Raw genomic sequence first — 14,770 nt, 5'->3', positions numbered from 1 at the left:
CCCAGCTCCCGTGACAAATCCATTTTGGATCTGCCTAATGAGACTCCTACTCTATCTAATCTTTATCAAACCAAACTAATAATAATAGATAATGTTGGATAGAGTTGTAATTACCTATCATCAAACAAAGTACTATTTTATACAACAAATAACACAAAAAACTAAAGCGGTTCGTAATAGTATATGTGGGTTGACGTTATCTACAAGTGAAACACCTACCTAATACCTCAACAGAAGCGGTCTACAACAGAAGTTTGCAACTGAAATAAAACAAAGTTCGAATTAATGAAATTAACAAAACAAATAAATAAAATGAAATGATACACAATGACTTTTAGGGGAAATCAAGATGATCCTCCTCTAGTCCTCTTCAACCTCAAATTCAAAGTTGTCGATGCATGATTAATCCGACATCCATCATTGAAGGAGAAGAATTGTTAGTTTACAAAGATAACAAATGAAAAACTGAAAATGAAGAGGTGTAGGAATGAAGAGGAACCAATATCGTGATTGACTGCTGGGTTTTCCATCTCCACACAGATGTATTGGAACATAAAACATCTCTCATTCAATTGGCAAGGTGAAGAAAATGCAATGAACATAGCGTGAAAACTGACTGGAGAGGTTTCCTAATGTGTTGGAGAAATTTTGGAGAGGTTTAAGAGAGAGAGATTTTAAGAAGATTTTTAGGCATTTGGAAATCTAATTTCAACCTTTTAGTAAGGGTGGGAAAAGGAGAAACGTGATTGGTTCAATGTGCCCAATTACATGGCTTTAAAAAATACGAAAATTCAAAAAAAAGGAGAAATTAAGAATGGGGATTTTAGAACAAATTTTGAAGGAGAGGGAGGTAACACGTGGACTGATTCACTTTATATATAGAATAGATAACATATTTTTTCATATAAACCATAGGAATACATGCTTTCTATATGTTTATACCTTATTAACATATTTGTAGATTTTGTGAGAATTTTCTTGTTGTATTTAGATGCATTCAAACCTTTCCATCATATCCATATATATCCAATCCATATTACAATATGGATCGATTTACAAGCTCATCGATACACTGTGTAACACTAATATTTTGAACATTGGTTCTGATGGTGCCGGATGGCAGAGATCGGTCAACAAAAAACCTTTCAATTGGAATTTCATAGAATCAAGACTCTTGGTGGTAGAGTGTCACCATATTATATCAAATATCAGAGATTAAAATTGCTAGTCAAACGTTTTTGGGGTAAGGGGAACACTCTTCACTGCCCACTTGAAAAGGATGCCACCACAAACTGGTGGTAGAGCGTTACCATATTATGTTTTGATTTTAAATTATTATGTGGCACTCATTTATTGCATTCAGACGGCATGATTCTATTAGATTCCTCAAACTGTTTTAATGTGAAAACGAGAATTTTCTATTGCATGATATTGTCTGTTTAAATTACAGACAAATAATTGTGGCCATTGGCCATCCAAAAAAGATAATTTTTTGACATATCTAAATGCCTTAGCTTACAGTTCCGATAGTATAGTGGCGTTCATTTTACAACAGCCCTACCATGCTAGGAAGGATGAATGCTTCCTCTGTAAGACCCAAGGCCTCCAACTGCTTGTTGTGGCACCTTCTATGTACAGGACATAAAATGGTGATTCTAAGCATTTTTGAGATCCTCGTGCCTTGTGCAACTATTTATTTTGAAGAATTCAACTTCCTATCTCTGCCTACAAGTGTTAGATACTGCTCTGGATTTGCTTGTATTTGTAGTCCTGACCTGAATGCGTGTATCACTGTCCTAAGCTTTCTGCAATGTCACCTGTCCAGATGATATTCTTTCAAAATCTGCACAAGCTTCTGGTGTGTCTTCTTCACTAGGTGGAACCAGCTGCCAAAAGAGCGGCAAATATGCTTCCCAGTCTTTCAGAATGGCAGAGCCTTTGTTGCTTCCAGTTTTTTCCTTCAGAAGGAAGAGGAATACACGCCTTTAAGTTGCTATACGTTCAAATTAAGGCAATGCCAATGCATACGTGTTTGTATTCATAGGCAGGTAGTTGGGTGTACTTACAACATGTGCTTCTATGAGGCTTTTTAGCTGGATCTGCCCTGCAGGGGCATTCACTCTCTGAATCTTCACAATTTCCTTATTTACCTGTTCACATTTTCAGGAAATGAAACTCGAAAAGTGATATACATTTTAGAAGTAACTTGAAAAATGAAGAAATGCAAATAAACGCAAAATAGGAATTACATATCAGGAATGTCAGATCTATATGGAAAAAAGCCAAGTAACATTTTGCATTTTTTGTCCATGAAACTTCAGTTGATAAATAACCATGAATTCTTTCCAAATTTGCATGAAATTGTCTTTTATGAGTTCAACTTAAGGGCAAGTGACAAAAAGAGGGAATGAGTCAGCATTTACTCGAGCGAAACCTGCATGACTCCATTTCCTAGGAAACATGCCTTGAGAAAATATCCTGAGAAGTGTAAATTTCAATTATCACTGATTTCAATATCATATATATTTCTTACAAACCTTGGGTATGAGTGTATCATCTTCATCAAGAATGTATGCCAAACCCCCAGTCATTCCAGCAGCTACATTCCGACCCACTCTGTCAAAATAGAACATAGGAATGACACTAAAAATTTAGTCCATTCCCATGATGTTCTTAACCACAATAAAGCATGTTGAAGAGAGATACTCACTTTCCAAGCACAACCACACAACCTCCTGTCATGTACTCACAACAATGATCTCCAGTCCCCTCTACCACAGCTTGAGCAAGAGAGTTCCTCACAGCAAAACGTTCCCCAGCTTTTCCTCTAACAAAAACTTGACCACCGGTTGCTCCGTATAGGCAGGTGTTTCCTACTATAGTTGCATCCTCAGGGCAGAACCCAGTATTTTCAACAGGAGTTACAACCAACTCACCACCAGCCATACTCTGAAATGTTCCATAATGATGTTAAGAGGTTTCATAGCTGATTTAAGATGGAATTCACATGCATCAAAATACCTTGCCGACATAGTCGTTAGCCTCTCCAATCAGTTGAATGTTCATCCCAGGAGTCAAAAAACATGCAAATGATTGCCCAGCACTTCCTGTAAATCTGGAGAGATGAAATAAACAAAGAATTATGTCACATGGTTTGTGTTTTCATAAAGAGGCAATGTTAGTAGAGTTTCCAATGCTTCTGCTGTAAGATTTTGCACTTACGTTATGTTCAACTGTCCAGCAAATCCTGTATCCCCATATTTCTTTGCAACCACACCAGCTATACGACCGCAAACAGCACGGTCAACATTGTAGATCTTTATGGTTTTATTAACTACTTTCTCATTTTCAATTGCATCAGATATCTGGACAAAAAAGACAGGCTTCGTAAGTGTAACACAGAAAACAGCAAACTTTAGAGTTATATATAGAAAACCACATAGAAAGATAAAATATTAAAGAAGTCTCCAACACTGGTAGTTAATGTAAAGCTGCATATTTACAACTACACATATCCAAGGATTGGTCAATCTTTGAACCCTTGTGAACGGTTATGGAATAAGTACCTGCTCAAGAAATAATTTATCTTTTCTTCCTGTTTACTTGATGTATTTTTTCTTCAAAACAGGATCAAAATAATTTCCAAAATAATCATAAGGCAGGGCAAAATGGTGGAGAGACAAACATTTTGCAATTTTGAACTTTTCCAAATTAGATACCCACAAAGAGGAATCTTCGGTTCAAAGACTAGTAGAACCTTTTGAGCTAACAGTCCCAGTAGAAACAGACTACTTGGAAAAAACCCAAATGATTGTTTTGTTCAACAAAACTGTCACAAAAAGCTTGTGTCGACTAAATATGGCGTACTTGTGGAGGCTTAAGAGAAGTATTTGACATAATCTTAGATGCTTAGGTGAGAATCTCTAAGGCTATTTAAAGTAAAAAACTTAATCTACCCTGTAACTCAAGTGGCTTATAGGTGAACAATAAGAAAAAGAACAATTTGAGCCATCTAAACCTTTCCCACTTATCCCTGAAATGAAAGCAGGAAACAGATGGGATGAAGTTGTTCTAGTTTCTGATGTTCCATTTTTTCATCCCAATATTATCCAGTTAGGACCAGGTTGCACAAGTAAACTGCATTTAATGAAAACTTCACATTCATGAGCAATAAAGGATTCTCCATTAGTTTTCTGATCCAAATATCATGAATATCATGACATTCTTATAGTGTCACTAAGAGTCTCTTATCTTTCCTTTTCAGAGAATTTCTGACTCTAAACTTTTAGTAGCTACTGTAGAAATGTCAGCTTAAAATAGGCCTTTTCACCCTTTTATGATAAATAGCAGTTGACTTCTACTAGGTGTTACTATATGAGAAACCATATAGTTCATCAGTTCAAATGCTTCTTATTTACCTTGGCTGGCCTGGTTTTTGTTCTTCTGCTCATATTAGAAAATATTAGAAAATTTGTTGCCATCTTAAACTATGACCATACCTAGATTCCCTAGACCATGGTCCAATTTGGACTTGGTAAGTCCCTTGGTCAATGCATCAACCAAATGTAGATCAAACTTAACAAATGACAAACAAACTTCACCAGACATCTTTCTTTCTCAGTGTTGGTTAACTTGTTCTTTGTTGGATCATGCAGGATAGGATTTTGTGCTATCTATGTTGATTGCATACTGATTATCACAGTAATATCAATGGATTCTCTTTTGGTTAAAATAATGGAGAATTTTGGCAACCCTGGATTTTCATTGGGTTAAAACAATGGAGATTTTTAAGGACTATAGTGTGGATGACATGATTAGAGGCTGGGGTGCAATAGCAGCTTCCTCCACATTGAGATCAAAATTCAAGAACAGTGGGCTCCATGTTATAGGCCCATGAATAGGATCTCGTCACGGGTCGGTCCACGGGGGAAACCCTCTGTTTTCCCTTGTTCCTTCCTGATCTTGATGAACCTATCTAGGCGCCCTAATGGTGATTTGTTCAAGAGATCATCTAACTCTCCTTTACTCTCTTTCTTGACTGAATATTCAATATCCTCATTCAATAATGGTGTCTCCTTAAATAGGAGATTACAAGAGTCCTAATCTTAGGGAGTCTCCTTGCTGAATAGGGAGACTTCCAATTCTATCTTGCTAAGGATAAGATAAGCTAATCCTAATCTGATAATAAGATAAACTAATCCTAATATGATAATAAGATAAACTAATCCTAATCTGATAATTTACTAACAAGATAAGATAAGAGCAATAGAATAAGATAAGAACAAGTAAGATGATCTAATCTAATCTGGCGGTGGGTCAGGTTCCTGTTGCTGCCGGCGGCGATGGTACGTCTTTCTGAGGAATTCGTCCATAACATTACTCCCCTCTTGGACTACGAGCTTGTCCTCAAGCTTGAACTCCGGATATGTGGCTTGGAACTCTGTCAATGGGATCCATGTGGCTTTGGCCGATGGTAAGCTACATCATTTCACCAAGACTTCAAGAACTCCTTGATTGAAACGAGAGCGGATGACAGCTTTAGGTTGGGGAATCAGTTTGCCATCTTGCAGGGGTGGTAGGGAAGGGACTTGGTCCAGAGGAACACTCGTAAATGGTGTCGGCAAGGCGATGTGGAAGACATCATGAATCCGGCTAGTCTCTGGCAGTTCTAGCTGGTAGGCCACACTGCCAATCTGTCGTAGAACCTTGAAGGGCCCATAGGACTTAGGGCCCAGTTTCGGGGCAACTATACTAGGACTAGTAATAGCTGCTCGGAGAAGCTGCTGTTGCTGTTGTTGATCATGTTGTTGCTTCTGCTGCTGCAGTTGTTGCTGTTGTTGGTTGTCTGGCTGCTGTGGCTGAGGGTGTTGCTGCTGCTGTGGACCAAGAAGAGTCTGCTGCTGCTGCTGTTGTTTGCCGGACGGCTCCGTCAAGTCTGGTCGGAGGCTGTTTGTGGTTACAGCTCCTTCTGGATTCCTCTCCCTGTTAGAGAAATACGATTCCAGCAAGCGTCGCAGCTCCCGGACATCGTCTTTGACCTCACGAACCTCCTTGCTGGTTTCTACGAGCCTATGCTCCAGTTCGTGGACCCTAGATGATAGCTGCTGCAGATCTCCCATGACGACCGGCTCTGATACAAGAATGTTATGGGCCCGCGAATAGGATTTCGTCACGGGTCGGTCCACGGGGGAAACCCTCTGTTTTCCCTTGTTCCTCCCTGCTCTTGATGAACCTATCTAGGCACCCTAATGGTGATTTGTTCAAGAGATCACCTAACTCTCCTTTACTCTCTTTCTTGACTGAATATTCGATATCCTCATTCAATAATGGTGTCTCCTTAAATATGAGATTACAAAAGTCCTAATCTTAGGGAGTCTCCTTGCTGAATAGGGAGACTTCCAATTCTATCTTGCTAAGGATAAGATAAGCTAATCCTAATCTAATAATAAGATAAACTAATCCTAATCTGATAATAAGATAAACTAATCCTAATCTGATAACTTACTAACAAGATAAGATAAGAGCAATAGAATAAGATAAGAACAAGCAAGATGATCTAATCTAATCTGGTGGTGGGTCAGGTTCCTGTTGCTGCCGGTGGCAATGGTACGTCTTTCCGAGGAATTCGTCCATAACACTCCACCATGTAATAACAGAATCAAATTGAATTTTGATGGGATTGCCTTTGGCAACCCTGAACCATTGGGTATTAGGGGAGCATTTAAGGATGGGAATGGTTCAATTATTGCACCAATAGGATATGGAGACTTTAAATGCAGAAATCACAGCCTTGTTACATGGACTGAAGCCAAGCAGATAATCTTGAGACAAGTGGAGGTTGAAGAGGATTCTATGCTGGTGGTGAGCTGGATGAATAATGATAGCCAAAGAGTTTGGAGTGAAGGCAAGTCCTAAGAGAAATCCGGCAGATGGCAAGCGAGATATAGGCAATGTTTAAATGGGTAAATTGACCAGCAAATGGTTTGGCAGATACAATAGCCAAACAAGGGGTCTCTAGGGAAAATCTGTTTTGGGCTTCTCTGATTGAATAGTAGGATTGGGTGGTCAGACTTTGATTGTATAGCAGGGTTGGGTGGTGCACAAATTCTTTCGTTTAGTCTTTCTGAGTTAAACTCTTAAAAACGTGTCACATACTGATTCCCATGTCCATGTAACACTGATTCCACCTCAGCCTAAGCAAATGTTAATCTCTCCAAGGAAGGAAAATCTGGTGGTCCTGGAAAAGTTGGAGGCATTTCTCCTTCTATTGGTGCAGCAGTGACCACATTAGTATTCCCTTTCTTGGTGGTGTTGTTTCAAAGTCTTTCTAGTTTTAAATGAGGATTAAGTTTCTAACACGTCTCATCATCACAAGCAATCTCCTTTCATCCACATTTCTTCCCTTTCCAGTACATTGAGTCTTTGATTTTGGCTATTAAACAAGTTACAAGTGGACTATATAGGATCTTGTAACATCACATGTCTTCTACACTCCTCACTAGTATGCACCAACCAAAAATCCTGAGAAAGCACAAATTGTATCAAGGGTAAAATGTGTTAACAAATAAGATCATGTTCTAGGTTCAATCCTTCCATGAATTTGAAACCTTATTATGATATACTCCAATGTGTTACAGCATCTTTAGCATTCTCCCATTCTATAGTTTCAATATGATCAAGAAATAATCCTGAGAAAGAAATATCATATCATGAGTAAAAATATGTTATAAGATTATATTCTAGGTTCAATCCTTCCACGAATCCAAAACCCTAGTATGCTTTACTAGCTTCCAATGTGTTACAACATCTTAAGCACTCTCCCATTCTATAGTTTCAAGATGATCAATTTCATCTCAAAGTAATTTCAACTTTCAAGATAGAGAAGTAGAGAAAGAGGGATTTCTAGCATTGTTTAAGATATTCATCTTAGTCCATGGTTGGCAGGCACATGTAACATTTCTTTTGCACTTCTCATCCATATAATCTTAAACAAGAGGCTTGATGTGGATAGATAAGCAAGATATATGCAGCACTTCAAGTGAACAACAATAAACACAGCAATAAACCACTGAAAACAACAAAAACAAACTGGATTCTTATAGACTTTGGAACTGACCCTGTAGAACTTCTCCTGGAACTGCTTTGCTACTTTAATAAGGGCATCTAGCTGGCCTCTCACATGGACATGCAGAGATGTCAACCCTATCTGGGGTTGACCTACATCTCAAAATAAAAGAACCAAAAGATCCCCACAGAAGCAACCCCCTTCTCTTTTATTAGACTCAATGGCTTGCTCAGGAAGCAAGCCAACTAAAATATTTATACATAAAGCCCCAAGAATGTCTCCCCTTTTTTTTTTGATAATTACCCCAGAATGCCTCCCCTTCAACTCCTACAGAACAAAAATAACTTTGAACGACCCCCAAAAGATTAATTTAGTTACAAGAACACCCAGGGGACCAAAACCAAACAATGGGGCACCCAAACTGCCCTGGAACGAAATTGACTACAAAGCTTTCCAAGACAACTATTTGAGGTCCTACTACAAAAACAAACTCAAAACATATTCACATCATTTTTATTTTATTATTTTTTTCGTTCATCAAGGTTTTCAAATAAGTAGGAGTGTAGGACCAAAATAGAATATATGCTATTTAAGGAGTGCAAATCAAGGTACACTTAGGATTGGGTAAGAAGAGATAACTCATTGTGACATTTTGTTTTACCTTGATTTGAAAATTCATAACAAGGGATACTCTATAGGGCCACTAGAAACAAAGCTAGGATTTGCTTGGAACTACTGCTAGTGGACTTCATTAATATCAAAGAATTTTTCACTACTACCAACAAGTATCATAGATCTTGATAAGAAATAGAAGATCATATGATATTGACTAGATCATGCTAAAATTGAAGATGAGAAATAGGATGTTGTCATTCAAAACCCCATAAAATTCAAGAAAACTTGATTTTTTAGGTTTATAAATCTATTTTGAATAAAAAAACATTGAGCACCACAATGAATCAGCTATGAATAACATCAATCAAACAAAATCCCCAATCATTGTTTTTTTCTTTTTTTTCTTTTTTTCAGGAGGGGATCTCTAGAGCTTCATTCTTAGTACTGAAAATCTGAACAAAATATCTCCAAAAATCTCTAAAAACCTAGGAGGTTTAGCATGTATTAATCATCTTTGTTAATTCTGCATATGGTTTTTTGATTAGATCCATATGGCTTCAACCCTGGAAGAAAAAGTAAACTGCAGACTTACTAAGAAGCTTTTTACTATATTCCATGACTGCTACATTAAAAGACCAGGAAGTCCACGAGACCATGACCATGTAATCCGACTCAAAATCAACATTATTAATGTAAAACATTATATTTATCTGAACTAGCCATTGTAAAATAATTATCTTGGAATATGGTACTTGTAAATGAGGAATTTAAAAATCATAATGTATCTCCCTTATTTTGCACTAAATCATGGATGTACTTGTAATCTGTTTTGGGCCCAGGTAGATCTAGTGGCCTGGGCCTTGTTGTAACCTTCTTTTATTCTGAATAAATTACTTTACCTTTTTCCAAAAAAAAAAAAAAATTACCTCTGGATCTGAAAGTATAACATCATCTAGAACAGGCCCATTAGTGTGAACATCTTGATTCCTGATTTTCGTGCTGCTCAACTTTGGAAGACCTACACTCTGAAGACAAAAGGTGGTTCTTAACAGTAGGCAAGAAACTATGTGAAAAACATATAGTTCTTTTATCAATAACTATATGAAAAAAATATAGTTCGAAACATACAATTAACAAATACAAAGTTTAACGAAGAAATGTATTTCGGTACATACAGAGAGAATGTAACTGAGGTCAAGATGTTGAGTTTTCACTAGTGATATATTCCGTGGACTTAATATATCAGTTCGTCCAATTATATCATCCATCTTCTCATAGCCCAGTTGCGCCAAGATGCCTCTGACCTGGATGGATGCTTAAAGTTTGATTAGCAAAAATTTTGCAGATACAGCAGTAATTTTCCTAAAGTTTAGAATCCAGGACTAGGATGCTGAGGAAAACAAATTATTACTTGAAATGCTACATACAACAGTAATTTTCCTAATAAATTGATAAGCATTCAAATGCCTCACCTCCTCAGCAACATACATAAAGTAATTGACCAGATCACCAGGCACACCAGGGAAACGAGCACGGAGTTCTTCTCTCTGAAGGTAATTTTGATGAAAAGCTAATGGATGTTAGAAAGGACATAAGATATGAATATGGTATTACAAAATCATAAACCATTGTACCTGACTCGCTACTCCAACAGGGCAGTTATTAGTGTGGCATATGCGTGCCATTACACATCCGGTAGCAATCATTGCCACAGAACCAAATCCATATTCATCAGCACCCATGGCTGCAGCCATTAAGACATCAACCCCGCTTTTGAAGCCACCATCAACTCTTAGAATAACCCTTTCCCTAAGCCCATTTTCAATAAGAGTCTGCAGAAGGTATCAATAATAAAGCAACACAGACATTCTCGAAAGAAAAAGAAATAGGAATAAAAAAAAAAAAGCATATCACATAAACCTGGTGTGTTTCTGTAAGTCCAAGTTCCCAAGGACCACCAGCATGCTTAATAGAACTTATGGGACTAGCCCCAGTTCCCCCGTCATGCCCTGATATCTGCAAATCCAAAGATAGGTCTGGGTCACAACTTTTGAAACTTCACATGCCTAATCGGGAGGGAGTATCTTAAAATACTTATAATTAAAAATTTAAGAACAAAGGTAGAGTATATATTTTGTTGCATGGTCCCTAACTCTGATAATCAACACAAGTTTGGCTATTAGAAAACCTAGTTGAGCAGGGTCTAGGGCAGCAACTTGGGCTGAACATTTGCTAAAATTTGAATGGGCCTAGCTTGATGCAGTATAAAGTCTTGCACCCCTAGCAGGGTGATGAGATGAAATTGTAAGCTAAAACTGATAAGGAGGCCTAATTAGATAGGGTAAGAAGAATAGATATTAGGAAAAGAACCCAAAGATTCTTGAGAGAAGAGTTGGCATTTGTAAAAAATTGGGGGCTTTTCTTGGGGGGATATTGAACCAAGGAATATGGTGAAGTAGATGAGGAGGAGCAGCAGGAAAAAAAATCCTTAGTGAGAATAACTTACATCAAACATAAGGGACGCTATTGCAACTTGGAGGGAAGATAAGTAAAAAGCTTTGTTGGCTTCATTATAATGGGATAAACTGGAAGAATCAAGTTTGGAATGGGAGATAGGGATAGGGAAAGGCAGTTCAACAAGAAGAGGTTGGGGGGAGTTCTCATTAGTTTTGATTTTTTATTACAGGGAACTAAAATGAGGTGAATATGGGGGAGTTATCCCTGAACTGGAAGTAAATGGATTGTATTTTTTCTGTGGGTTTCTTTTTGAATGTTAACCAATTATTTACTGAGGTGGCAAATGATAATTAAATTTCTCTCTTCTTTTAGGCCAGTACAAAGTATCTGTCCATAAAAACAGAAATTCCAAACTGGGTACTAGGCCAAGTGAAGGATTCAATAGAATTAGAGACGTGCTCTCTGTAATGCCTTGCATTTTCCATATTATTGAGGTGGGGAATGAGAATTAAATTTCTTTTTCTTCTCTTAGGTCAATCCGAAAATAGCCCATAAGTACAGAAATTCCAAAATGGGTACTTGGCCAAGTGAAGGATTTAACAGAATTAGATATGTGCTCTCTGCAATGCCTTGCATGTGTCCATATAAGTTGGCATTATTACCAAAACAACACCATAGAAAACAACACAAAAAGCCCTTGACATGGACATATGTACAAACAATGGTGATTGGTTAGACTGCATCTCTAATCCAACTTGCAAGAGTATGATTAAAAAATTTGAATTCCTCTAGTCAACCATAACTAGTCTTCCTAAGCTTCCTTAGTGCACCTGTACTGTTTGCTCAACATTATTTTTACGGATAAGGTGCACATATTAAAATTATCTTTCTCCTTCTCTCTTCAATAGAGATAATCCAAAAAAAAAAAAGAACCAGTAAGAGGAACCATCCAATATAATTTAATTTACAAATTTTGAAGTGATATAGGGCTGCAAATATATCAGATTGAATCAGATAAACTAATACCCAAATCAGGTATCAAGAAATGGTGGAATGGTAATCAATTCTGGGGTTAAGCACTTGAAAAAGTGGCAAAATTTTTGAATGGAGGTTCCAAATATTTCTCTATGGATGACATTAGAAGAGCTTGAGGGGTGGTGGAAAACTCTTCAACAATTAAAGACAGTTTACTTGGAATGGAAGCCTCTGTCAAAGTATTAAGCAGTAGAGTGAAACCGAATTCTGATGGTCTAATCAATCCAGGCCTGTCATGGATTGGAGGTGTATTTATGGATGATAAAGGTGTGGTAGTGGCAATGTACTCAGGTCTGATTGGTATTGGAGGCTCTTTAAAATCCGAGGCAATGGCACTTTTACAAGGGATGAGAATAGCTAAACAGCTTGGACTTCAGCAGGAGGAGGTGGAGGGGGATTCAAAATTAGTGCAAATTTGCACTGAGTGCAATTCTGGTTTACTTTCACTTCAGATTTGGCTCTGTCTTATTTATTTGAGAAGTAAAATAGGAACTAAAATTAAGTGACCTCCATTTTAAATGAAAGAGAATGGGGGTAGGGAGGAGGGGTATCTGTCTAGGAGTGAGGTAGGATGCAAGATGATGTGATCGGCACTTGAGAAAGAATTGGGGTAGGAGGAAGGTGGTGCAAATTTTGCATCAGTTTTTGGGATGCAAAGTATGCACTGCCAGTGAGTGTAAAAGAGAAAAAAGTACAGATTTTGTATCAGATGGGAATGCAAATCATAATTGTTGAGCAAGAGCAAGTGAAGAGAGGAGAGGAGAAGAGAGAAGAGAGAAGAGAGGTGAGTCGAGTGATTGAAAGCCCTCCAGAACTTAGGGGGTGAAAGAATGATTTTATTATTTATACTAGTACAGTCGAACAATATAAACAGAGAAGAAATTACAACAGTACCCTTATGGTACTAAACCTGAATACATAAACAACTGACAACACTCCCCCTCAAGTTGGAGCATAGATATCAATTATGCCAAACTTGTCACAAAGATCATGATGTCTGGAAAGGTTTAAACCCTTTGTAAAGATGTCTGCAAGCTGGTTCTCAGAAGTGACATAGGGGGTACACACTTCGCCTGTGATAACTTTCTCTCTGATAAAATGCTTGTCAACTTCGATGTGCTTTGTTCTATCATGTAGCACCGGATTGGTGGCAATGCTTATAGCTGCTTTGTTATCACAAAATAGAGTTATAGGTTTGGTCACTGGGAAACCCAACTCCCCCAACAAATTCTTTATCCACATGCCTTCAGCAACCCCATGGGCCATAGCACGATATTCAGCTTCAGCACTGGATCTAGCTACCACATTTTGCTTTTTACTCCTCCATGTAACAAGGTTCCCTCCTATAAAGGTGCAGTAGCCACTAGTAGACTTTCTGTCACTTTGGGATCTAGCCCAATCTGCATCTGTATAAACTTCAACTTTCAAATGTCCATGCTTTTGAAACAACAAACCAGTACCCGGATACCTCTTTAGATATCGGAGGATTCTCTCTGCTGCTTCAAGATGAGAAGACCTAGGAGCATGCATGAACTGACTGAGGACACCAACAACATATGCATTGTCTGGGCGAGTCATAGAAAGGTATAACAATCTCCCTACAAGCCTCTGAAATTGTTTCACATCCTTGAGCGATTCACCACAGTTGTCACCTAATTTATGGTTGGGGTCAATGGGAGAGTCAACTGGCTTCACCCCCATCTTTCCAGTGTCCTGAAGTAAATCTAGGACATATTTCCTTTGAGAAATGAAGATACCCTTCTTTGATTGGGCAACTTCAATTCCAAGGAAGTATCTGGAAGGTCCTAGAACCTTCACTTCAAACTGAGTGGCAAGAAAATGTTTCAATTTCTAAATTTCATCCTCCCAATCACTAGTAACAATTATGTCATCCACATATACAATTAGAGTAGCAATTTTACCTTCTTTTTTCACAAACAGTGTGTGATCTGATTGACATTGCCTGTATCCTTTCTGCTGAATTGCCACATGGAATCTGCTGAACCAAGCTCTTGGTGATTGTTTCAGCCCATATAAGGACTTCTTCAACTTGCACACTTTCTGTTCATTGCCTTGGGTTAGAAAACCAGGAGGTTGAATCATGTACACTTCCTCTTCAAGGTCACCATTCAAGAATGCATTCTTGATGTCCAGCTGGTGTAAAACCCAATCCAGATTAGCTGCAAGAGAGAAAAAGACTCTAATGGAATTCATCTTGGCAATGGGGGCAAAAGTTTCTGCATAATCAACTCCATACACTTGAGTAAATCCCTTTGCCACTAAGCGAGCTTTATACCTTTCCACTGTTCCATCAGCCTTATGCTTGACTGTGAACACCCATTTACATCCAACTGGAACCTTTCCCTTAGGAAGATCAACAAGTTCCCATGTGCCATTTTTGTGAAGGGCATTAATTTCTTCCCTCATGGCATTTGTCCATTCAGGAACTGAAAGAGCTTCTACCACATTCTTAGGGATAGGGACACTGTCAATAGAGGTAAGGAAGGCACAGAAGGAGGATGAAATGTTCTCATAGGAGACAAAGTTGGAAATAGGATGTTTAGTGGTGCACAATCTAACACCCTTCCTGTGAGCAAT

The 14,770-nt window shown here is 38.1% G+C and overlaps 1 protein-coding gene across 2 annotated transcripts in view; it reads right to left on the bottom strand.

Moving 5' to 3' along the window:
- Positions 1 to 1,394: 1,394 nt before the first annotated feature.
- The window catches only part of LOC148845231 (ferredoxin-dependent glutamate synthase, chloroplastic-like), a 108,845-nt gene continuing 95,469 nt past the window's right edge, over positions 1,395 to 14,770 (bottom strand). For both annotated transcript variants that reach the window (XM_088953615.1, XM_088953614.1), the window contains 11 exons: positions 10,601 to 10,696; positions 10,315 to 10,512; positions 10,153 to 10,227; positions 9,856 to 9,984; positions 9,607 to 9,705; positions 3,223 to 3,365; positions 3,022 to 3,115; positions 2,711 to 2,949; positions 2,538 to 2,616; positions 2,067 to 2,150; positions 1,395 to 1,958 (listed from right to left, as the gene is read on the bottom strand). In XM_088953615.1, the coding sequence (XP_088809741.1) occupies positions 1,797 to 1,958; positions 2,067 to 2,150; positions 2,538 to 2,616; positions 2,711 to 2,949; positions 3,022 to 3,115; positions 3,223 to 3,365; positions 9,607 to 9,705; positions 9,856 to 9,984; positions 10,153 to 10,227; positions 10,315 to 10,512; positions 10,601 to 10,696 (1,398 nt within the window). In that variant the 3' untranslated portion in view covers positions 1,395 to 1,796. The remainder of the gene's footprint in view (positions 1,959 to 2,066; positions 2,151 to 2,537; positions 2,617 to 2,710; positions 2,950 to 3,021; positions 3,116 to 3,222; positions 3,366 to 9,606; positions 9,706 to 9,855; positions 9,985 to 10,152; positions 10,228 to 10,314; positions 10,513 to 10,600; positions 10,697 to 14,770) is intronic.

This window comes from Nelumbo lutea, chromosome 7 (assembly GCF_056320005.1).
Source record: "Nelumbo lutea isolate HS-2025 chromosome 7, American lotus-T2T, whole genome shotgun sequence".
NCBI classification, from domain to species: Eukaryota; Viridiplantae; Streptophyta; class Magnoliopsida; order Proteales; family Nelumbonaceae; genus Nelumbo; species Nelumbo lutea.
The sequence above is the reverse complement of the archived record's forward strand: the minus strand, read 5'-3'. Positions and strand labels throughout refer to the sequence as shown.